The 27040-nt window shown below is 37.7% G+C and overlaps 1 protein-coding gene across 1 annotated transcript in view; it reads right to left on the bottom strand.

The window, feature by feature from the left end:
* Positions 1 to 27040, bottom strand: part of ZNF407 (zinc finger protein 407) — a 476393-nt gene that overhangs the window by 409942 nt on the left and 39411 nt on the right. The window contains 2 exon segments of the mRNA XM_006276265.4: positions 9602 to 9716; positions 15519 to 20385. Coding sequence (XP_006276327.2) covers positions 9602 to 9716; positions 15519 to 20319 — 4916 coding nt within the window. The 5' untranslated portion in view covers positions 20320 to 20385.

The following is a 27040-nucleotide window of genomic DNA, read 5'->3' as shown; positions in this document are numbered from 1 at the left end:
AGGATCACTTGGTTCCTAATACAAGACAAATTGAAAGCTATTTTTGACAAGCCTGCTTGATTTGTATCTACTTTACAATGCTCACATTGTAATATTTCTAAGACACAATAAACTGGGGAAACAGTGCTATCAACATGCAACAGCAACCCCATTTCTTGTAGAACCATCATCACTTGATTTCAGGCTCTTCTACTCAACACACTTATTCAACACCTGGGACAGCTGGCCGTCATGACTCAGTTTAAAAAATGGCATGTATTTGCATGAACTTTAGCCCTAAAATAAAAGGAGAGATTTTAGTGTTTCTCTCTGTCTCTACAGTCCCAAGCTACTGTCAGCTGTCCTGCTAACAGAAGACTGAATTACTGTACAGAGAGCAGGAAGAAGGACAACAAGCCACAGCCAAAAAACTAAAAGGAAATTTGAAGCTAGTTAAATTGTCTTTGACTGTTACCATCTGGATTTTCCAACACCTAAACCCTCAAAAACTAGGCATGCCTTGTCCCAGATGAACCAAATTTATACCAATAATGAATCATAATAACAATTACATTCCAAAAATATCCACAGAACTGTAACAACAACAGAAAAAGTCCTTTGCACTGTACTACTTGAAATCTATAGTTTGTTCCTGCCTCCACTGAAGCCCATGACATAACTCTCACCCACTGCAACAAGAACAGGATCAGGCCATCAGAAACGGGCATACAACATGATTGCATGATTTTTTTGCATCTCTGAAAGACCATCATGAAGCATTACATTGCCATATTATGGGCATTTGGACCACTCTGCTATAGCAATTAAACATCATTCAAGAAACAACTAAAAAAACAAAAACCTGGGCCTGGCTCAACCCTGCAGTAGTTCTACTCCAGTGAATTTCAGATGAAATTTTAAATAAAATTAACTGGAGAAATACTTCTGCAGGGTTGAACCTAAAACTGAGGTGACACGGTATAAATCAGATCTTACATTTATATATTACGGGGCAAAATTATGTTCTTCCAGTTGAGAGTTGTTTCAGTAACTTCAGTAGGATTATTTAAGCAAGCAAGCAAGAACAGGATTTAAGCCATTTATTTCATGTTATACCAGGACCTCCACATAGATAACGGGATGACAATCTGTTAAATCAAAGCAGGGCTTCCAAACAAGATAGATTCAGGGGCTTGCAATTAATCAAATATCAACAGAAACAATTTCAGATTCTTTGCATATTTCATAAAAAGCAGGTAAGTTTAAGTAAATGCTCTTCCTATAACCTCAACTGGAGCTACTATAATACTTGCTGTAACTTATAAGCTGGCAATATTTGTTTCTTCATGCCAGACAGTATTGAATTTCATAGACAAAGCTTTTTGCCCAAGTATTTAGCCTCTGATATAAAACTGAACAGTTCTTATCTACAGATACACAGGAAGAATCAGAATCAAATTGAGACTTTGACTGGAAGCCGTCTATATAACCAATGAAACCAGAAAAGAAAATCCAAGCTCCTTTGACCAATACTTTCAAACTTGGCTACCTAAACACAGACACCTAAACAAGTTACACCTGACTTGACTTGAGTAGTGCCAAGTTGAACCATAAAGAGTGACTTGATTGGACAATTATTGTTAAGTACCCAACTTTAATAACAATGGGCACCTATACACGAGGGCAAAGGCTGCTCCAACATGCAATATACCTCATCCAATGCATCAAATGCCCTGATGGAAAATACGTAGGAGAGACCAAACAACAACTGCACACCAGAATGAACGCACACCAGAAATCTATCAAAGACAAAAATACCCAATTACCGGTGGGGGCACATTTCTCACAGGAGGGCCATTCTCTCTCCAATCTCTCAGTCCTGATCCTCAAGGGAAACTTACACAACACTTCCCAGAGATGAGCCTATGAGCTCCATTTCATCAACCTCCTGGATACTAGAGATCATGGACTAAACATAGACATTTGATTTTTGATACCTTATAATTTTCCTGGCAACTGACTCCCCAGCCCAGCCCCTGGCTTCTTTACTTTTCATTCCATCCAGGAAGAGCACACACCAAGTGCTGCAGCTTCCTTAGCCTGACGAAGGGTTTTTGAACCAGAAAGCTTGCTTAATAACTATTCTCCAACTATTTGGGTTGGTCTAATAAAAGATATCAAATTCACCCAAGGAACCTTGTCTGCCTGTGTCCTTAGACCAACACAGCTACAACCTAAACCCCTGCTCCAACATGCTGGAATTCCAGCCCATAGGAGCAGGCTCGATTAACTGAGTCTGCTGGAGCACGCCAAATACTGCAGTCCAGCAGCCTCCTGAACCTTATATATCAGCATCCCCGTACTTAAAAATTGTGGTGAGGTACTTGAACTAAAGTTCATTGAACAAGCTTTAGTTCAAGCACCTCTACTGCCATTTTTAAGCGCTGGGACACTGATACACAAGATGCGGCAGCACTTTAATAAGAGCAGCTCTCAGAGCCATGCTAAATAAAGCACCTCCCCTGTCACCCTTGGAGCACGTGTAAAAGTGCTCAATGGCTTTTAATCCCCAGTGGCTCTTCAATCAAGAGTCCAGCCTCATTACTCAAACCCTAAGCAGTACACCTAAGAAAGGAATTAGTCTACTGTCTGGAAAAAAAATTAGCAGGTTCTCTGTATACTGTCACAGGAATCCAAAAACCAAAATACACAATGCAGGGCTTTGTTTTATTTTGTTTTTTAAACTGGCCAAAATTATCTTCTGTGTCAAGGCCAGAAAACCTGACATGTTGGTTATTGCCCCCTTAATTATAAGGTGAGTGATGTTTCTATGATCCAAAAGAACCATATCTTCTAATTCTGAATGTACTCATGGCAGAAAAAAAATGAATTCCCCTTAAAGAAACTGCACTAGTTATCCAGAGTACATGCATCACACCCACACAGCGATGAGCATCTTCAGAATTAGATTTGGAAGTGCGTGTTATAGAGTTACACATAGTACAGATATTAGTATAAATCAGCACCAGTCAAATACAAACATTTATTCAGTGAAGTATGTATTTTTCATATCTTTTCACTGCAGCAAATATAATTAAATTATTGCAATAATTCAATTACAACATACATTTTTTCAAAGTTAACTTTTCTATACAAAATTCACTAGAGTAAAACTACAGGAACTATAATAGAGCTCATCTAGACTTTTCTGCCTCACTTGTAGGCCTGGCAGAATTCAATCTTTTTTATTTTTAATGCTGACAGGTAAAAACCTATGTTTATTTTTATGCAATTTTTTTCAATTTTTATCGATGTAGCACATGCACACACACAGTGGCCACTGCAGGAGCTTGGGTCATGCCAGTGAGGCTGTGCCAGGAAGAGGCAGGAAGGTAGGGGAGGCGGGGGGTGCTGCCCGGATCCCAGCTGGGGCAGGAGCTAAACTCCTGCAGAGCCCGGCTCAGCCTCCATGCGAGTTTGGCCCCTACCCCTATTGTGCAGGGGCTAGGCTAAACTCCACAAGAGTTTTGCCCCTACCCTCTTATACTGGGGTCAGGTCAGGCCAAGACAGGCTGCATGAGAGCTTGGCCCCTGCACTGGCTATGACCTGGGCAGAGCAAGTGGCCAGCAGCACTAGGCTCCCCACTGTTACCAGTTCTGCCCCTCCAACCCCCACTCCCAGCACAGTCTTAGCACCACAGACTCCAGCTCTTGAAGCAGCTGGGGGGAGGGGGGGGGGCACCCCTTGCCCCAGATTTCCTTACATACGTTCTGGAATTTATTTATTTTTTTACATTTCTGTTATGTAAATTTCAATGATTACCAACAGAAATATTTTTCTATCTGCCTGTGTGCCTCGTGTGAAAATGGTGTTTATCGGCACCTATCAGAAAATATCGAACCATGCCAAATTCACTCATTTGTAATACTGAATACTAGTGAAGCATACAATTCTTTAATTGAAGAACACTTTCAGTAACTAACTCTATCTTGCTTGTTACCAGATGTTTACCTAACTTCTAGACACTTTCACACTGCACTTCTAAGTCAACAGAGGTTCATTATACAGCAGTGCAATACACAATAGTGTGCATAGCACCATCATCTATACAACAAGTGCTAAGGTCATTTTTGACTACCAGAGAAATATTTTGATTGAAAGTAGTTTCCCAAGTTATAAAAAATAGACAATGTGCACTGAATGTTTGGTTTGTAAACTGTAAAAGATAATCAAATAAATAATCAGCAAGATAACGTAATACATGCTATTTTATTCCCTATAACACAAGCATCTTAATATTAATTTGTTTTAAAATAAATATGTCAGCATGGAAAGCTGTTATATATGGCTCATTTTTTTTCTTTATGGAAGCACACACACACACAGACAAGATGGGTTCAAAATGGCAATGTTTAGATGGAAGGATTCAGGAATATTTTCATTTGGAACATTCACCTTTCTAACACAAATAAATGTTGAAACTTAAAACAGATTAACCATTTTTTTGTTTGGATACTTCTCTAGATATGATGCGTGATATTAATTGTTCAGTCAAAAAACACAATTCCATGGTGCATTTGATGATTTAGGTATACAACAGCTTTAGTTCTCTGAGCCGACTAAAAATAGTGATTTTAATTTATTCCTGCTGCCTACAATTACCCACAACCATGTATTTTTAAATATTTCCAGCCTATAAAAATTACTAATTTTTGCCACTTGTGTTTATCTGCATTTAGACTTTGATTTGGATAAATTAAGCTCTCAAGTGTTCCTTGCTTTATGAAACTCTGCATGTTGTACACTTCAACACAAATAAATGACTTCTACCATTAGAGGTTTAAATAATGTAATGTATTTCATGCTCAGCCTGAAGCTGGATTCCAATGAAGTTGCTAATGCACGTAATGATTAAGTGTAACTCAAATACTAACTGTGTTGTTGAAAACATGACAGGCAATAATTTGGTCTATTATATTCTGCCATTTAATTGCCTAGTACAGACATTCTCTGACACGTTATGAAGCAATGATTTACAATTATTCAAGCTGCAAAGGTCAGAAAGTGACATTATAATCATCTACATAGAGATCCCTTCTAATGCACAAAAACTAGGTAATACCACACAAAAATAGTTTCAGCAGAGTTGCAACTTTCTATTTAAGGTTTTTTAAGGCACAAAAATAAATAGTTAACTTATAGTATACTAAGGCACCCTTAACACCCAGTATACATTTCCTTTGCCCTACCAATAAGTTCAGGAAAGTTATTTTTGTATGCTATAAGCAAAGCTAAGTAAGCATACAGTAAGTAGCCTGTTGTTAACAATTCCCACTTAAAAAATCTGGAATTAATGAGAAAAAAAATTCCACTAACCATTTATTTACAGTATATCTGATATTTTGATGGTAATAGGTCAAATTGGATTTCCATTAAAAAGATATAGATAATTAACAAATATGCCTTCTTTAGCTTGAAGTATAGGCATATTACTTGATTTTCTTCAGCTGCTTTTGAAGCAACCAGTGTCATAAAAACTGGATTTTATACAGATTCTAAAACTAGCAGAACCTCAGGAGCACTAGGTATAGTGTCAAGATACAAAAACAAAATCTTTAGGATTTCTAACACTTTCCTCACAGTTTATTAACATGAGTCGTCACAAAAATAATTTAGTAAATGGCTTAGTCAGCAGCATACTAACATTATCTCCAGAGTCAACTAGTATCAGAGGTTTCAAAATACCTCTGGAAAATGAAGAATAGGGAGAAGCTAAAAAGAGCTACAAAGAGCCTAAAGAGAAGATAACTTAAAACTTAAAGAAAAAAAAGTATGCAAACACATATTTTCTTTTCTTAAAGCACTTGACTACTGAATTTGGAATCTCTCAATATAATTACTACACAAATGTGTTGATACAAATTTCCCTTTAACTTAGTATATGTGTATACTCACACATATCTAGGTGTATGTTTTAAATATGGGAAGTTTTTCTAAACACAAAAGCTTACCTTACATACATTTTCTTCAGTAGCCCTTATTTTAAAAAAGGCATGTTGAAAGAAGAGAAAGCAGTACCAAAAAGTTACTGTACCAAAAAATAAAATTCCTTCTGAAAGCAAAGGCAAGAGAAAGGCAAAAGAAAAGTAGATGCATTTTTAAATCATAAGTTGCCTATAAATTCTGTTCAAAATATGAAGTGCAGAACAATGCATTTTTCATGTTCTACCTGAGGCATAAAATGTGAAAAGCGCATGATAAGCCGTTTTCCTGCATTCCACTGGGCAATTGAAACAAAAATTTTAAATGCTGGGAAACTACTACAATTTGGTAATCCTACTTAGTTTCTCAAACAACTTCATAGCCAGACTTTTGAAAATTAAATTTAAATATGCAGTGTCACAGAAAACAGACACTACTCTTTCAAATAACGGATTTATTATCCAGTCAGCTGTATGGGAAAAGGAAAACAATCACCACACATCTGTGATAAGGAAATGAATAGCAGGCATTTTACTTCAAATGTTAAAGCATTAGTGCTGTCCAATTTCTGTGTCATTTAGTTACTTCTGTGCATCTGGAGGGTGCGGGGGAAACTAAACTGCAATTAAAAAATGAAAACAACACAGTAAATGTGCCGGGGGGGGCGGGGGGGAGTGTTCTACAGATAGGTGAATTATATTTACATGATGCAGTACACACAATATGTTGGAACATTTGAAATGTTTGGACAAAACTAAAATAAATTAACGATGATTTGGATTTTTTTAAATACAAAAATTCACAAGGAAATTGCACTTCTTCAAGAAAATCAAGGGATATTTTGGGACCACAGCAACCCACAACCTTGCATTGACGTTTCACCTTAAAAGGGTGTATGAACAGATTCAACATCATTTGAAAAACAATTTATCCTCACAACTAGAAGGGGGCTTATTGCTATGAATCTAAAAGTCAAAGAACAGAATATTAACTACTGCAGAAAAGAAAACATAGTGCAGGACCTTCTGTTTGTGACAAAATTACAGAGTTAATGTTCCTGAAAGATCACTTCACCTTTTAAAGCATGATTTTTAAAAAGGTAAAATTTATAGCAATTAAAGCTAATGAAGAAATGCAGCATGAGCTGCTTATGTTCAGGAACTAATAGGTCCACTGAGCATTTCTAAGATTATTTAGCCATCAATGATAATGAATTGACATTGTCAGTGGTGTTAATGTACCAATGCTCTATATAGTGCCACTAATCCGATAGCCAATCCCAGCAATTTTTTTATGTTGCTACTTAATTTTTTAACCTATGCACTACTCTATCCTTTCAATTAAAATGGCAGAAATACAGCACAAGCTATTATACTTTTTCTCCCCTCTTCTTCTACATTAAAGGATGGCATTTTCACTATTTGGTCTACAGTCAAACTGTATTGATTATTTCTTATTATACAAATCCACTTTTAATTCTTCAGGATTGTTAGCTTCAGTATAAACATGCCTTTCTCAATTAAACCAATGTTAATATATAAGTGTTAAAATACATTTTTGGTGAGCATTAAGTGAAATGTAATGATTATTTAAACTGCAAAAGAACTAAACTGCTATATAAACCAGATTTTTGTGCACAGAGGGTGATCATGGTTGCATGCGTCTCTAGCTGGTTGTTTTATTATATATAAATCCACAAATCCATGTTGTAGATAAAGATAAGTGATATAGCTCTTTACAAAAACATAAATTTACAACTACTTGGCTATCAGCATGACATTTCAGCAGCATGTAGCATACAATTAGCATAGGAAAGTGAATAATAGACTTAATTCCATAGCTTAAGTTATATAAATATGTTTTGTTCTTGATAGTATAACAGTTCTAAACTATTATGCAACGTATATGTTTTCTGTTGCAGAAAATATTCTAAGAATATATTAATACCATGCCAATACTAAATAGAACTGGGCTTTTTATATCAGAAAATGTGCTAAATGAGCCTTACAATTAATTCTCTCCCCAAAGGGAGCATGAACTTTACTATTTTGAGATGGTAGAATTTATTTCTCTGTTAATGTGAAAATTAAATAATATACTAACTTTGCAATTTGAGTCAAAAGGCAACTGAATCATGTATCACTGACAAGTTGGTTGACAACTTTAAAGCAACTAAGCTTTACTCTTTGAGTGTTTTGTGAACCTGCAGTTGTTAATTATCTTTCACATGAAAGACCCGGGAATTCATAGGACAGAGAATAAATAGGATTTTTAAATACTTAAAATAGAGCGCTACTAAAATGTACCATTCTGCACTGGACTCTTTCCACTAAAATAAGGAGAAAACAGAAATCGTTCCACTGCTGATCTTCAGGGGACTTAAATTCATGTATGTTTAGTTCATATTTAAAAAACCAAAGCCATTAGTTTTCATGAATAAAAAAAAAACAAAATCACACTAAATATTAACAACATCACATGCAAAATTATTTGTAAAACAGACAGATGAATCGGTAAAAAACATTCAGTTGCATCTTCAGCTGAAGATTCACTTGTCCTTTAAAATGTGAAACTCACTTTGTTCTGTAGTAGATTTGTATTGCAAGTACTGGCTACAAGAACCTCCTGCTGAATAATATCCCTAACATCACACCATACCATTCATGTGTGCACTGCATTATCTAATTGAACCTGTGCTGTTCTAGGCATTAGCTATAAGACCTCTCGGCAAGTTACACAGGTTTGAGTAGAAACTGTTCTTATATGATTAGTTACATTACTTAATTTCTCCAGAATAATAACATTAAAATATATTTTTAATCAGAAGTAGAGTATAAAACCCAACTTTGAATATCCTATGATGTACCATATATGCCATGGCATTTTAAAACCTTTTAAACATTTCTGCTAAATTAATTAGTTTTGCATTAAGGAGTCTCAATGCCTCCTATTAAATGCAACACATTTGAAGGACAATTAAACATTACAAACGACCCTTCTGAGACAATAACCATTAAGTAAGAAAGAAAAACAAGAGGGTTTTTTGTAACAAACAGGAACACAAACATACTTCATTTTTTAAAAAGTCCTGTGCATGAAACATTTTAGATCCATTTGTTTGGAAGTCAATCTTCTGTTTTGTTTTCCTGAAGAATGAACTCTCTAAATGGAGCCCACAGATCTGTTAATGGTACTAAAATTATAACAGTATAGCAAAACACACACACATACACACACGCACACACATGCACGCACACACATGCTCGCACACACATGCTCGCACACACACACACACACACACAGTAAAGTCTATATTATATATATTTTTTATGTCTTTAAATGGAATTTACAGTTCTCCCTGGCAATGTGAATGAACATCCTATAATTTAGTCAATTTACAGATTACAGGTTCAAATTGACCTTGTAGCCCATAAAATTGCTCATCTTCAGTGCAGGATTAGAAGTGGGAAAAGAATGTCATAACTGTATTTAAGGAATTTACCATAACAATGGAAAGGAGGATATGCATGCATAATTTTAGCCACTCTTGCTCACATCACAGTTTTGAATTCTGAAACAATGCATATCCTGCACTCTTCTCCTGGTTAACCATGGTAGAAACTGTTTCAATTTACTCACCCACAGACATGACACTTGTATTCCCTCATCCCAAGGTGCCTCTTGACATGGTTTCTGGCATCTCCGAGCTGAGCTGTTGCAAAGTGGCATATCTTGCACTTGAATGGCTTTGATCCTAAGTAAAATTTAGCATAAGATACAAGTTAAATTAGAACACTATATTACCCGTGGTTAAAGAAATAAAATTTCCTGAGAAAAATAACCTTTTAAAAAAAATCTATCCCATATTTAACCTGTTTAAGAATTTGCCTAGCAAAAAAATGTCTATTGCATACATTTATAACTCGAGGGATACAGATAGGGTATGTACCATATTTCTCATTATAAAGTTTCCTTATGTTCAAGCTCACTGAAACTACTTGCTTAACATTTAATAATCATTTACTTTTTATAAAGCTTATTAAAATCAGAAGACTATATACTATGACGATAACATTTAAATGGAGTAATTAAAGTTGCCCTACGTCTTCTGCTATTTCCAAAATGGTTAAAAGTCTCTTAATATCTAGAAAAAGGTTTGGGAATGGTGTTAACTTAAACATGTATTTGTTTTTAAACAACCATGTTTGAACAGATCACTTAATTTTACTAGATTCCACTGACTTTGAATAGATTTTGTACTACCATTGGTATTTCAGATTTTTTCTGTCACATACAGAGAATGATTCATCACCTTGCTATTGTAATGACATGCAATGTATGAATATACAGTGGATAAAATATTATGCCTTTATGACTGTTTTATGGTCAAAAATTTATGATTATTCTGCAAACCAGAAGTATTGACATTTTGGCTATTATTTATTTCAAGAACAATCTTTAATATTAAATGCCTAGTGCAGACCAAAGAATTATAAAATTATTTCTCAGAGGAAGTAGGACCAACCTATTCTTTTTAAACTTACTGGGTCAGAAAAGTCAGATATTTTATCTGAATTAACACCAGCTCCCCAGTCAGTATAAGAAAATTATATTATTACTGAAATGTAATGGTTAAATTTGGCAGGTGTCAGTACCTAGGTAACCCAGCAGTGACACTTTATTTTAAAGTATGCTGTAACACTTTCCAATTTTCTAACCAGTAAATCCTTAAATCAATAAATCAGAATCATACAACTGCAGTTAAAAATAAGTACAATATGTTCACATATTTTCCATAATATGTTTAGTATATGTTTTGTGAAGTACTTCTTCCAATACAGTTAAGCATAATATGAAATATGTGATCTTTAATAAATATACATAAAGAGCTCTGATAAGAAAAATGTTACAGTATATCATACTTGATCAATGAACCTTTGTGCTGTGCCCTTGAAAATAGAATATCCTCCAAGAATACTTTGTTGAAATTGAGGATCTTAGTATAAAATTTTAGAGTCTTAAATTTCAATTTAATTCCCAAAAGCTGATGAAAAATGAAGCATTTAATTTTAATCTTCTAACAGAAATAAAAAAGTCAACAGTACTAAGCACGGGCAGACAAGGTTGAATATTTCACAGTTCAATGACAATGAAGCCAGATCTCTTAATACTTCCATTTCTACTGTTAGAAGTAGATGTAAAATATATTTAGCACCTGAATGGTTATATCTAGTCAGCTTTATATGTTTAAATGTCAAAAGCAGGTTGAGACTGCAGCTAACAGCAATCACATTCTATCAATCACATTGAAAAACCCCAGTTTATTTAAATGATCCCGATAGAGCTAAATTAATCATTAATTTGGTGACATTCCAAATCAACAGCACATTCTATAAAGTGAGCCATGCAAATAAAATAAATTTGAAGAGAGTCAATTTACCTTCACATTAAATAGAAAGTGTTAAAGTTGATGTTCTAACTTACAATCCTCAAAACTAATTACACAATTAATAATATTAAGGCTATAACCAGATATGATAAAAGAAGTCTACTAGTATTTATACTACTGTTTTATTTCATAGAATTCAAGTATTTTATGGATTCAACCCTATTTTCTTTTGGTTTCTCTCTCTCTCTCTCTGATCAAATTGTAAATTTGTTCCTTTTTCTGTTACCATGGGTGTCCCGCAGGGCTCAGTACAAGACCTTTGCTGTTTTCCACTTACATGGCTCCTTTGTAAAAAACTATAGTTCAGTCCAGTCTTAACTACAGCATGCTGACAGTACATAAATTTATTACTCTGTTGACTGCTCTCATCTAAAAATCACTGAGGCCTCGACTATTTTTTTTAATTTCCCAAATTCAGAGCTGAATGCCCGTTAACATCTCCATTTATATACTATGAACATTCAAATACAGGTAGGCTACCACCAGTACTTATTACATGGAACAAAAACAGTACCTCTCCCTTTTAATTTGGTGACTTCAAATTAGTTCTAGATTGTTCTTTTAGGTAGAACAAATCTATATACACAGATTTTTACCAAATATATGTAGGCTTTAGATTAATAAAAGTTAAACCAATGGGCAAAATATATATATTTGCCAAACAGGTGTTTAAAATAATTTTTGTCCAACCTAATCTTGTCTTGGCCATACCCTTTACCTCAAATGCAAATTTCTCATTTGCACCGTGAAATACAACACTACGTTTATTGGCTTTCCACCTGGTTCTTAGTTTATTCCAAAATGGCAATGGTACCTTTGAAGTAAATCATGGATGACATCAGCTTTAACTTGTAGTGTGGAAGTAAAGGGGCTAGGGTAGCAACAGCACTGTATTGTTAAAACAAGAAATGTAAAACAATTGAAACCAGAGAACATGTAAGAAGACAGACCACAACAAATGCTTTTGTCATTTCACTAGAGCAATAGAGTTAATAACTCTCATTTTAGTGAAAGATATCATAGATCTTTGGTGACAAGAAATGTTTTGAGCCTCAGTTTTAAGCCAACAAAAAATGGCATCTCCACAACTACCCCCAGTCGTGGTTCAGCCTTAAGGCAAAGTGACAAGTGACAACATTATTATCACACTTCCTACTATACTTAGGAATTTTGGGGGTATGGACATGAAACAGGCTTACCCTTACTCAGCCAGAGAAACCAGATGAAATTCCAAACAAGGATGACATGGCTGCAGGTGATTTTACTTCAGAATACTGATTGTTAATTAAACATATGGGACCTCCATGAATTGTAAGTTAAAATGTCTTCCACCTCTACTATTCATTTTGTTTCTCTTTATACTTCCTCATTTTCACTTGTCAATGTATGATGGACTTACTTGTTATCTCCTCTCTACCATAACGTTCCCTTTCATTTGCTATGTGAAAATCTCTTTGAACAAATTTAAGGACTTTAAAAATCATCTAATAGTCTACAACTTGAAATAGTTAGTGATATTTTTCCATCACCTCTCCTAAAAACAAACAAACAAAAAACAACCAAAACTACTATGAATCTAAACAGCCAAAATACAGGGATGTCAGTGTGCTTGTGTATTTATGTGCATTTGCATTCTGAACTAAGATTTCGCAATATAACAAAAAATGTAAAAAATGGGAAAATAACCAGTAGCTCATCCCATATGATACACCTGCTGTCACACCAGTACAGATGGGAAAAAGCAAAAGTATTGTACCTTTTGGCCCGCTGATTTTCCAAGGCAGTACAGAACAATTAGTACTGTAGATCTCATCCCCTCATTGCCATTCATAATGGCCAAAACCCCCTTTATTTCTTATAGTACTGCTTTTATTGTGATAAAGACAGGGAAAGAAAGGTTATATGAATTGTACAGTAAATCACAAATATGAAAAAATAGGGATTGGAAGAGTAACCCCTCTTCCAGTTAACTATTAATAAAAATCCCAGCATTACTATTTAATGTGCATAAGCAAAGTATGAGAAAAGCAATTCATTTTAAGATGCTAGGAGGAATGATGAAATCCTGTTCTGTAGCTCCCCCCACAAAAAAATGACTTGCAAAATGAAATGGCAGACTTGCAATCTATTCCCAGAAGCCTGCTGTTTTGTACATTTAGGACCAATCTAAAGCACAATAAAAATACGCTTGGTGATAAGACCTATGCAAGCTGTTAAAAAGTATGCTAACTTTTACTAAATGTTACAATCAATGATGTAACTTATGTAAGTAGGGTTGCTTTGTCATATATTGATAGTTACCTCACTTTCACATCCACATTAACTTGATTTTAAATGCAATTAATACATATAGTCAAGGAAGACTAATGGACTACATTCTGCACTTAACCTGGTGGACATTTTCAAATGGCACAAGTGACCAGTGCAAACCTATTTTGCATTGTAAACGACTAAATAAATCTTAATGGATTAAGAATGATCAGCTATCAACACACAAGGGAAATTAAGTGCTGAAATGCCTACATTGATTATTTTAAATTATTAGCCTTACTCTGTTCTTGAATTTGTATGCTTTTAGTGAGCTTTAACACATTTACAAGACTTATTGACTATAATTACAAGAGAATTCAAGTAATGGACACATCAATTATAAGCAACATGTCTTGACCAGACAGTTGCATAAAGAATTCTAAAGAGAACTCCATTAGCATCTTCTCCCTTAGTTTTATTCAGTTTTATCTGCCTTAAGAGGGCATATTAAGGGCTTATACAGCTGTTCTGACCATGTGAACATGACTGCATCTCTGAAGGCTTAGCGTTGCATTCAAAAGTTAAATGTTTGCTGAAAAATTACAATATATACATTATACATACATACAGGATAAGAAAAATCACTGAAAATATTAGGCATATGAAGTGGTCATCCAAATGAATACTTTAGTTACGCTGCAGTACGTGGACATGTTTGAATGACAATGTCTATGCTTCCCTGGATTAAGTTTAAACATGTCCATTCATGGTCTTGCTTTCTCCTATGAAAACTTACAAAACTATTACAGTACTATGCAAAGAATTAAATATCCTTCTATAATGTTTCTTGTTTCTTACCTTTTTGTTCTCTTCCTTGTAACCATGCACTAAGTTTCAAATACTGCATGAATTTAAACTATAGCTTCCATAATAAGCCATTATTTAGAAGTACAGTAAAATAAACCTTACAGTTTTAATGAAAATATGTTCATTGAAATGTGAATTTATTATTCAAATCCACTCATAAATTCAACCATGGAGACACCACTTGTCTAAGCAGAGCTCAGTGATTTAGAAAAGCTGTCTATTTAAAATAAAGAATGTATGGCAGGTTTATAGAAACATAGCAGTGAATTTTTACATAAATTTAGAACTGCAGCTTATGCATTTTCTACAAAAAATGTTTTTAAATTTTTCACAAAATTAAACATAAAAAGAAATGAAAAGTCCGATTTGCGCAGAAACTAAATCAGGCCCTGCATCCATGCATACCACGTCAACACCGCATATCACCTTCTAAGAAGGCTGACCAACTCCAATTTCTATATCTTATTTCCTACGGCAAAATGCTGATTATTTTTATTTCTTCAGGAATGATATAACACCGAGTAACTAACTTTGAGATTTTAAATGTGAATGTGTAACTCTGACTTCAAAGTAAACAGTCTGGATTATAGGAGAGAAGTTATAAAGAACAATTACAGCATTCTCTAAAGCCAAAAGTGCTCCACAGTATTAACTTTAGTACCAATTAATACTTACAGTCTATAGTATGGGAAGGAAATCCATAAGAATGTTAAAAGCAATAGAGTGACCACACTTAAATATATTTAAGGAAATTACAAGAAACCCCTCGAGTTTCCTGCCCTTTGACCACGATGGGTCATGCTACTTAACATAATTTTTAATTTCATCAATGGCTCATCAAGCAATGCACACTCTGAAGGCTATATGAGTTCTGGAGGACTTGGAATACTAACGAGGTTAGCAAGCAAAAGTATGGTAGAAGCAGAGGAAGCTGAAGTTGTAATTCACTTTTGTTTGAAGAATTTGCTCAAAATGTTTAGGCTTACATACCTGTATGAGTACGAATATGAGCAAGAAAAGCCATAGAATTGCTACTTCTACACATCTTCCCACAATATTTGCAGACATTGCCTTGATTTTCCTCTCTTTCTCTGTTGATTTGCTCAGTGTCTTCCACAATGTACTTATTCACCTCCCGCAATAATTCTTCATGTTGCTCTTTAATATGGAGAAACAAATTCTGTTCAGAATCAAAAGGCTCTGTGCACTTAACACATTTAAAGGTGGCGCCTCCTTCGGGTAGCTCTTCCACACTTGCCTGTTCATTTCTCATGTGACCAGCACTAGCCAAATGTTGGTGAAGATTACTTTCTGTGTAAAATGATTTTCCACAGAGTAAACAGTGAAAATGTTTCTCTTTTGAAGGATGTTTCATGGCTATGTGAACATTCAGTCCACTTAAACCATCTGCTAAAAAACCACAGTCATCACAACGAATACGTGTTGATTCTCCAGTGGAATTACCTTCACATTTCTTCTTTTTCCCACCAGCTTGTGAGCTGTCTGTTTTCACAATTAGCTCATTAACTTTCACTCCACCTGATACCTGTCCTTCATCAGAGTGGTCAGTGGACTCACCATCTTGATGACTTTTTAGCCGCACTATAGAAGCATCAAACTGGTCAATGTTCTGCATTGCCTTTCCTTTATCATCAGAACTGATAACAGTTACCAAAGCTTCACTACTAGTTTCTTGCATACTCTCAGCTGTTGAGCCATCTGCCTCCCAAATGTTGTTATTTATAGTGATTTCTGCTTCACGTTGTGCTTCCATAAGAGCTTCCTCCTCCACAGCAGGAACCCCTTGGAAACTTCTGTCATCCTCTAAACTATGTATACTTTGTACTGCTTCCTCAGTGTTTCTATCAAGGTTTGACTGATCTACTACATCACATGTTTCTGGAAGACTTGGCTCAATTGGAGTACTTTCTGTTAGCAATCTTTCTTCAAAAACTTCAGTATTTTCATCTACTTTTTCAATATTTTCTCCATTTCCTCCCAAGCTTTTCCCACTTCCTTTGAAATTCAAATTTGGGGCATCACTATCATTTGACACATTTTGATTTGCTGTAGTGCACTGGAAATCTGCATTAAGTAGGTCTTGGTCATGCCTACTTTCCTGCAAACCACAACGGTCTGCCTCTTTAAGTGGTATCAGTTCATCAAATCTAGCAACTTCATCTTTTTTAGGAGTTTGTGGAAAGACTTCAGAAATGAGATTTGTACTTTCTTGATCAGATTCCTCCTCAATCTCATCTTCTATTGTTTTGCAGGCATCATTTTCTTTAGAAATTTCTGAAGATGTGTTTTCATTTAAGGCAGAACAATCAGATACATTTTTCTCCACTTGATCCTCATGTGTTTTACCACTGTTGGCATATTTTGTTTCCCCTAAGATTGTTTGAAATTGTTCTGCATCTTGTTGATCCTCCTCATGAGACGTACAGTTGGTTTCTTTGGCAACATTTGTTGTATCTACTTCCTCTCCAGATGAAGAGCAAACATAAGATTCTCTTTTAATTTTATGCTTCTCTGTTGCTGCATGTCTAGACATCTCTCTGCGAGTAACTGCATAGTAGTCACAAGCCATGCAATAGTATTCAAATTCCTTGGTATGCTTCCGTTTTACATGTAATTCTAGAGAAGAAGAAGAATGAGCAATAAAGTTGCAGTGTCCACATTTGTTATCATTCATAACCAACATTCTTCTCTGAAAACATGGGTCACAATCTCGGGTAGCATTATTTGGTTCCATAAGTATGTGCCGTTTTAAATTTACAGAGTTCTTAGTATATTCTAGATCTGCTAACTGAAGTACATTTTCGACTTCTACTTCAACAGAAGTATTTCGCTGGTTGTCTTCCTGATTTTCCAAGATGGAAGTATCCAAATCTGATGACTGGCTACCATCCTCAACACTGTCATTCAAAACACCCATAAGACTGCTGATCTTTTTGCTACTAGAGTCAAGAGTACCTAATTCTGGACAAGCAATTATCTTTGGATTTTGTTTACCATTTGCTTCTATTTCAACCCGGCCTTTATGTTTCTTGGTGGCACAATGACGCTCCATATCTCCTTTGGTTACAGTATAATAATTGCAGACTTTACACAAATAGCTGTACTGGTGACTGTGTTTTCGTCTAACATGAACAGTCAGGTTTGTCACGCTGGAGGCCAGAAGACCACAATGGATGCACGTCCTAGAGCTGGTGCCTTTCGGTCTCCCTTTCTTTGGTGCATGGGCCAAAATTATTTCACTTTCAGTAATTTCACCAGATGGAACTAAGTCTTTAATGGTCGATATGCTCTCTAAAGTAGAGGATGGTATTTGTATGCTTTTATCTAATTCAGAATTCACATTCCCAGAAAGGGAAGGCTCCATTATTCTTTTAATGTCACTTGCACCTACATATACCTTTTCAATACACTCCTCAAAACGTAAACCAATATTATTTTTTCTGGCATTTTCAAGGTGCTTGCTTCTTTTAATATGTTTTTCCATTCCTTCTTTGCTCAGGGAATAAAGGTTACACGCTTTGCAAAGAAAATGATATCCTTGTGCATGCCGAAGTTTTATGTGTCTTGTAAGAACAGTGGAGGATCTTGTTTTATAAAAACACTTTTTACATTGAAACTGGGTTTTGCTCAAAACTGAGTGCTTTAGCTCATTTCCCTGATTTACCACAGATGGCTTTGGAGCCTCTTCCTGCCTCTTCACTTCTATTTCATCTCCAACTTTTTGAAGGCTATCATTTGATTCTGAAATAGCATAAGCTACAGTTTGCAAAGATAAATCACTGTTAGTTGGTGGAGAAGTATTTTGTTGAGCTAACAAACAAACATGCTTCTCAGATGTTTTATGCTCTATCAGTTCTTCCTCGGTTAGAAAATATAGATGACAAATAGAACAATTATGGGGCATGTTATGCTCTTCATTCATGTGGCTTCTAAGGCTTATGTCACTCAAACAAGGGAACGAACAGACCTGACAATTAAAGCTGAAATCCTTCATTTGATGTTTATTGCTTTGACAGTGTTGCTCCATGTCCTCCCTGATTAAAGATGAGTGGCTACACATCTGACATTGAAACAGCATTTCCTTAGTTGAATGGCTTATAACATGAATTTCTAAACTTTTTCTGTTCTGAAAATCCTGACCACAGTAAGTACAAGTGTGTAGAACACCATGGCCAACCAAGAGTTTCATCTGAGGATCCTCAGTTTCTACAGTACCGGAAGAGCACATGTTTGTCCTATCTTTAGTAAGATCCTGTGTTTCTGAGGTAGCCTTATATTGACTGCTATCCGATTCTAATTCTTTAGAAGATTTGGGTATTACATTGCCTGGTTTATGCTGTATACTGTAATCGTCTTTCATATGGATTGTATGAGAGTCAGGTTTTCCTTTTTTATTAATACCTAATAAATTATATCTTCTTTTAACCTGCCTTTTTAATCTGAAAGAGGTACTTCTCTTGAAAGACGGTCTTAATGATAAAATGCTTCTTTTATACTCTGTTCTATCAAACTGCCCTGTATTTAAAATGCTAGTTATCTTTTTGGTACTATTAGTATGTTCTGTTTGGTCCAGTTTGTCTTCTGAGGACCCTGATATTTCTCTCTTTTGAGTTGAGACATCATGATTTCCTTCTGCGCTGAGGGAAAATACTTTTTCCTCTGTAACAGTCTCTGTATTTTCAGTGGTAATATTTTTAGAAGGTATCATTTCGGCAAAAAGTTCGTTGCCATCACTTTGTTTAGAAAAGCTTACTTTTGAGTACTTCAGTTTATTGCGAGCATTTCTTAATTCTTTTGAATCAGCAGTTCTTGTCCTTGATTTATTGGTCCCCGGTTTTGCTCTCACATTCTTCTCTTTGACTGCTGAATACTGTTTTTTATTAAAGGATTTTTTTGTCAATATTTGTACGAATCCTCCTCGTGCAGCAAGATTTTGACGCCGGAGGTGCGTCTTGCCAAGAAAATGAGACTGTAAGAGCTTCTCCTCGACACACTGAAAACCGCAGAGATCACAACAGAAGATTCTGGATTGTCCATGAGCTTGCCTGACATGTGTTTGTAAAGCTGAATTATATTCTGCTTCATAAGTGCAGTGAGGGCAAATATATTCTTTGGGTTGTTTTGAGTGGCTCTCTTGAATATGGTTTTCCAGATCAGGGCAAGACGAAAAAAACTGATCACAGGTTTTGCATTTAAAAACGTCTATGTTTTCAACCATACAGCTAACACGGATTTTTTCCACTTGGAAAGAAGATGGAGCCTCTTGTGAATGTTTATTTTCCAAATGAATTTTCAATGCAGCTTCATCAGTAGCACTGAAGTCACAATGTGAGCACAAGCAATTTGAAAGTAAAGTCTCACCACTGAGACAGCCCACTACAGCTGCCTTCTTTATAGTTCCATCTGTTTTACTACCTGTTTCTGCAATTGACTCCTGTTTAATTGTGAGTTTGTGTGATTTGCCTTCATCTGCTTGAACATGTTTGGAAAAATTCAGCTTTATTCTTTTTGAGATGGGTTCATTTTCAGATTGGTTCCCTTCAGTACTGTCTGGTCTTGTCAATTCTGATGATGCCCTTTTGTTTGTACCATTCTCTTCTTCTATCTTCTTAAGGTTTCTATGCACTTCACTTAATAAGGGACCTGTTTTCTGGTTAGATAAGGAATCACCTTCCACATTTTCTACTGATGTATTTCTCAAAGACACTGTTTGTTCATTTTGTAAACTCTCATCCACTTCATCAGTCTTCTGATAATCCTCTCTATCCATTCTTAATGAAGGCAGTATAGGACACAGTTATAGTATTACTGGTAGATCCTTTCCCAGCACAAGTACCTATAAAACAAGACAAATTGAAATTAATCTTTTATACACATACAAAATAAACATTCAATTAAAGATCCAAAGCAAAAGCTTACAACAGTTGTTTGATCCAATGTAACCAGAGCACAGTCAGAGATAGAGCTATTGACCAGTATTTTCAAGTGGTCTCTAAAGCTATGAATGCCATCTAAATCAAAACCTATTTGGAAATGCAGATAAAAAGTATAACCTTTAAAGCCTGCGTGTGGACCCTCGTTCACCTTGACAAACATTTCTGACAGTGAATGCACTGGTTTCAACAGGATTATTTGAATGATCAAGTGGTCTATGTGAGTAAGGAATACACAATACATCAATGGATCACCGGTACTGAGCAATGAGTTGCAGGAAATTAGCATCTCTGAAATAGGGTGACTTTTATTTGCATCTAAAGATGTATATGCTAAATCTAGGTACTCAAGTTTGAAGTCTGACCTTTGTTTTTGCCAGCCTTAATAGAGGTATCTAAGTTAAAACATCCTTCAAGAAAGAGGATAATAGAACACTCAACTTCTTATGATCCATATATTTCAGGACCCCACATTTTTAAAAGCTCCAAGAAAGAACTAAGAGAGACTAAGACTTAATCATTAAAAAAAAAGAACAAAGAAGAAATTGGCTAAAAGTCTTCTTTCAAGATCTAATTATGTGAGCCTTTCTTTCCTTCCTCTGCTGAAGTCCTATGCTGCCAAGTGACAAAAAGTAAGAACAGAAAAGAACCACATAAGAAAACGCAACCAGTTTAGCCCCTTTTATTCTTAAAGGGATAAAATAACTACTGGGGCACTATTCCATATGAGGAAAAACAACAGACAGACAAGTTACAAAACCTCCGACAGAGAAGAGAAGCATTTCTTCTCTCGCGCACTTTTCAAAACTTTCTCCTCACCCCAAAAATCTCCAAACCAATTTGAAAAAAAATTAAAACACTTCCCCAGCAGCACATCATGACCCTTCTTTTCCTAAAGCCCTCTCCATGTCAAAACAAGACTAACACTTTCCAAATATAAACTGCACCCTGAAAAAGTTCTGTGGAAAACTAGTGGCAATGTGTTAAGATAAAATGGGGGGTAAGGGAGGGATTCAAAACCTGAAGTTAATATTGAAAAAAAGTCTGTAAGAACCTAGTGTATACTTAATTTTAAAACATCATTTATGTAAAAACCTATATTTCTCTGCTTGCTTTATTGTTGCCTTTGAATAAAACTGCCTAAGAAGACTTTAGTGATATACCAAATTTTTGTTCAGTTTACTACTGAGTGCCTGAAGGCATGGCTCTAACCATACATCCTGACAAGATCAAATCCTTCCAAAAACTTATCCAGAAAATAGAGCGTACAAAAAGCTATTCAAATGAATAACTATCAGAGGAAGGCAGAAGGGGACAGAGCTGCTCCATGTGCTTGGCTCCTGGTACCCAGGAGCAGAACACAAGAAACAGCAGGGAAACCTCCCTGCCTGCTTTTCACACTGAGAACTGTGGTGTAAGAAGCAGCCACAGGACTGAGCTACTCCCTGCCACTTGGCTTCCAGTACCCAGCAGCCAAGCAGAGGGAGCTGCATGGCAAAGCTTCCCACGCCAGAAACTCGGGCACAAGAAGCAGGACCTCCCTCCCCACCAGGTCTGCAGGATGGGCCAAAGCAGTTGCTCCCATGCCTCCTCCAGACCAGGGTGACCCTGGTCTCAGGAAGGCATGCAAGCCTTTTCCCTGGCTCTATTCTTCCTGGTCCCCAGGAGGAGTTAAGCTGAGAGAAAGCATATGGACATTCAGCCTCCCAGGAGAAACTCTCCCAGGACTGACTTTATCCTGGGTGTTCTGTGTTTTTTTCTCTCCCAAAACAACCATTTTTGTTCCAGAAGAAAAAGCCTGAATATCTGTACACCTCTGGCTTCTACCAAGAGAACAGTGATTCTCCTAGTACAAACTGAATGTCTGTACATAATATTAATTATTTTTTTCCATTCTGTATAAGTTTGGGTACTGAATCTCTCCCCTATCACTACAGATCTCTAAATTCTGCAAACAAATCTTTCTTTGCTGAATCCATTCCTACAGGAGTTTTCAACCTTTTTTGAATCATTGTACCCCCTGGTGGCCAGACACAGAGCAGTGTATCCCCAGCCGCCAAGGGGGGGAAAGTAAGGCCAGGATGGTATGCAGCCAGACGTGGAGCAGCAGTAGCCACCGCATGCAAGCTTCCCCCGACCCCCGTGTCCGGCTGGGTGGGTGGTCCCCGGTTGGCAACCCCTCCCTTACTAAATAGACAGCTAACACTATTAAAAACTTTGAGATTTGAACATGGGGATTGTTTACATCTAGATTCGAGTAGGCGCTCCCACTCAGGTGGTCCTGCCTCAGTTGAGATCTTCCTCGGGCACCCACGTCAACCGTACATCACCTCCCAAGGGAAGCCCCCAACACTTGCCCATCACATCTAGGTCTTCTGTTCTAGTGCAGGAGGTTCCCTTCTAGTTGGTCCTTGCTTGGAGGTGCCATCAGCAGACAGCCTTGAGTCTCCACCTCCCCTACACCCCTTCCATGCACCAACCTGATGGACTTGACCATGGGGTAGATGTTCCTGAATTTCTCAGCTGGTGGCCTTTGTGATGTTACCCCAATCTGGCCCCACAACGTGTTCTCGTCCTGCCCACTGGTTCTAGTTGTGGACTGACTAGTGAACATGAGTCACTTTGGCTGGACTTGGCCTGTCTGATCCTTAATGGACCAAGAGGGTCACTCCTCTTTTCTGGAGCCATGTCCCTTCCAGCCCAGCCTGACTAGTAGGCTGTCTGTGCTACTTCCCGAGGGCCCCTGATCTCTCAGCCCTGGACACATCCCCTGGGCCTGTGCTCTGACCTCAGGACAATGAAAACTTCCACCAGAATCTAAACAAACTGAAAAGGGATGGGGAGGTAATGCTCTCCCCTCCTGACTCACTCATCCTGTGTGTGTTGACAGCTATTCCCTAGGCATCCCCTCTGGGTTCAACACCGGGTGTCACTCCATCGCCAAGTAGACTCCCCATTGGGAGTTTGTCCTGGGTCCCTGTTTGGAGCCAGTGCCAGTGGTGCCAGCCGGAAGCTCCCAGCCACTTTCCAGCTGGTGCCCTCTTTCTTCTCCCCAACAGCTGGCTTTTAAATTTCCCATCCGGTGCTGCCAGCTGACATCACCACCTTGCACCGGTCCCAGCCACATAGGTAACTGGATGGCAAAGTGCATGGGAGGTTTCTCTCCTAGCTGCCAGCTCTCTGCCATCGTTCCTGCAGCCAGTAAGCTTTTTTTCATCCCAGGACTTTTTGAGTCGTTTCCCCAGGGCTGTGAGGTTCTCCCACCACGGTTCTTATCCTGGGAAACAGGTTTCCACCCTTTCGCTCCACAGCAGAGATAAATCCAAGGGAAATGCAATGGTACAGTTTGATTCCTTCTTCACCTGAAGATTAAAACCAACTGTAGGGCAGAAGCACCATTTCTATTCAGGCATCCCTGAAGGAGTCAATTAACTTCAGAACTTCAGGCTATGAAAAATTTTGGGGTGGCTGTAGCCCACCCCATAGCCACTCCGCCCAGCACCACTGCCACCCACCACAAGCGCAGCCCGGGCCCAGCCTCCCCACCCCAACTGGGAAGAGGCCAGCGCAGTCCTTGGATCTCAGCCCGCAGCAGGCAGCCCACCCTCACCCTATACATAAATCCAGGGAGCATGAGCTCCCCATGTCTCCCCCAAGGATGTACACAGCAGCGGGGAACTGCCCCTTGCTCCCCAACCACCATGTCCCCTGGACGAGCCGCCCATGGCTCCATCCCACACCCCATCTAGGCTGGGCAGTGCCTTGCCTGCCTCTGCCCCAGCCCCACTCCCTCCCTCACCATGGGGGGGCTCAATCTGCCCCCCACGCCCTTTCCCCCACACAGAATTACTGGCAGGATGCTGCTCTCCAAGCTGCCCGGCTGCATTCCCAGCCACTTGCACGTTGCGATTGCGTGTATGCACGCAGTATTTAATCAATGACATTATCAGCTACACAAGCCAAAAAAACCCCATTGCAGATAATGTCAATTTTCCTTTTATCAGTGTCGATCCAATATGGACCAAAATATCAGTGCACTTCTAACTTCCACACAAGATTCATAAGATAGATCCAGAGATTTCAGGTGAATGTATTTAGTATCAAAAACATTCTTACCTATTGTAGTCTTTCCACATTCAGAAGAATTCCGTAATCAAAAAAATGAGTGAAAGCTAAAAACTGGCATATTCCAAGGGATGCCTCAAGTCTAAAAAGGTATCAAATCTTCTTGGATGGCTCAGCCTTCCTGCCCATCCCCCAAATTCTACTTGTTAACAATGAGTAGAGATACTAGCTCTATTGTTCAAACAGGACTGCTCAGTTGGGGCACAAATGGGAAGTCCTCTGTATTTAATTTCCTTGAGAAAATCCTAGCCTACCCACCAGCTTGCAATGTCAAAAGAACTGCTAAATGAACTATATCCAAGTGAGCCATTACCTAGTCTTACTCATTCAGTAACTCCTAGGTTTCAGTTACTCAATGTCAGGTGTGGAAAGGATTCACAGCCTGCTCTCTCCAGGGTTCTGTCTCTATCTCTGAGCTGTGTGCATATGACAAAATGGTTTCTTCTGTTCAGTATAGCCCAATGCTTCTTTACCAGAATCAGATCTCTCTCTGCCCCACTTCCATGGAGGTTGCAAGGTCCCTTGCTGGCGGGACCAGAATATATGAGCTCAAAAGTCTCAGTACAACCTCTAAGGAGGGCATTCTCTTACTGGTTGCAGCTTCATGGGTATGACTGTGTATCTTGGACTATTTCCACCCACGTTCTGTAATCTCAAATTTAGCTGGAATCCTGGCCACCCCACCAATGAATAATGCTTGAGTATTTCAAATTTCAACCATGCCTCCATTTCATACAATTTTAACCAGGGCCTTAGCTGCAACTGCACTTACCTGTGCCTTCCGTTTGTCCTTAGACATAACAACAGCCATGCTCCTCTTTCCCTACACAACAGTTGGCTCACATCCATGAGAGACTGAGTTCCTCCCAGCTCTTTTTTGCAGAGTAATGCATGAAGCAGTCAATCAAGTCTATTGCCTCATGATGCATTCACCACCAACTATCCAAAAACTGGAAGTTCTTTCCATTACCGTTTTCCCTGTTCTCTACATTTCCTGTCCAAATTAAATCACGTGCATTTGATCTAATTCTGCCTCCTGGGGAGACTCACATTCTGTTGGCTGCTGGATTATATCTTCTGAAAACTAGAAGTACAAAAAATCCATAATTCTCAGATTTGCAAGACTGAGGATACTAGACTACCCAACTCCCCTTATTTTAATCTAAAACTCCCCGGAACCATTTGAAGTTACTAAAATGTACAAACCACCAAACTGCACTATTATCCAAGTTCTTGGCATGTAAATATATCAGTAAAAGTATTTTACTTTGTTATTGCATACACAGGTCTTGACCCTACACCACTGGAGTTTATGTGAACTTTGCCACTAACTTCCATGACCTTTCAGCATATTGTTTCTTTAAAAACAAATTCTACCAGACAGTTACTACTCCTCATGTCATGTTTGATGCTCAAATTAAAGTATATATCTCTTTGGAGTAAAATAATTTTCTCTTTTTCAAAAGTTCATACGCTAGGGAAGACTATTAGAGCAGTGGCTCTCAACCTGTGATCTGCAGACCCCCAGGGATCCTCAGACTATGTCTAAGGGGTCCGCGAAAGATGACTGCTCAATAAAAAGTATGTGAATACTCACTTACAATTCAAAGGGGTCTGCACATCCAGTCAAATTATTTTAGGGTCTACAAATAAAAAAAAAATTAAAAACAACTGTATTAGAATATTGCACATGTGTGCAGAGAGAAAAATAGAAGGCACAACTGGAAACACAGCTGGCACAGGACTTAAAAGGCAATAAAAAGGGATTCTACAAGTATATCAAAAGAAAGAGAAAGACCGGACAAACCATCAGTCCATTACGATTATGGAAGTTATGGATGATGCAGAGAAAGCTGAAGTAATTAATGCCTTTTTTACTTCAGTTTCCACAAATGGGGTAGCTATCAGATGACAAGTGCAGTTGGCAGCAAAGATGAGGAAGAAGATCAAGTCAAGAGTAATGGCAGAACAGGTTAGGAATTACTTAGAAATGCCTGATGTTTTCAAGTTGGCAGGGCCAGATGAGATACACCTTAGAGTATGGATGAAATTGGCTGAAGTAATTTCAGAGCTATTGGCTATCCTATGAGAACTCATAAAGATTTGGTGAGCTCTTAAATGACTGGAAAAGGGGCAAATATAGTGCCCATCTTTACAAAAAGAAAGGATGAGGATACTGGGAACTATAAACCAGTCAGACTGACCTCCATGTCTGGAAAATCACGTAGCACGTCCTCAAAGAATCTATTGTGAGGCACCTACAGGAGAACAAGGTGATCAGGAACAGCCAGCGTGGACTCTCCAAGAGTAAGTCATGCCCAAGCCACCTGATTTCCTTCTATGATGATTTTGCTCTTTTGCAAAGAGCTCTCTACAGGCTGGCAGAGATCCAGCCTGCAAGGGGCAGGGGGGAGCAGGAGAAGGGCGTTCAGG

The sequence above is a fragment of the Alligator mississippiensis genome, chromosome 3 (genome assembly GCF_030867095.1).
Source record: "Alligator mississippiensis isolate rAllMis1 chromosome 3, rAllMis1, whole genome shotgun sequence".
Classification (NCBI taxonomy): Eukaryota; Metazoa; Chordata; order Crocodylia; family Alligatoridae; genus Alligator; species Alligator mississippiensis.
This window is presented reverse-complemented; position numbering and strand designations above follow the sequence as displayed.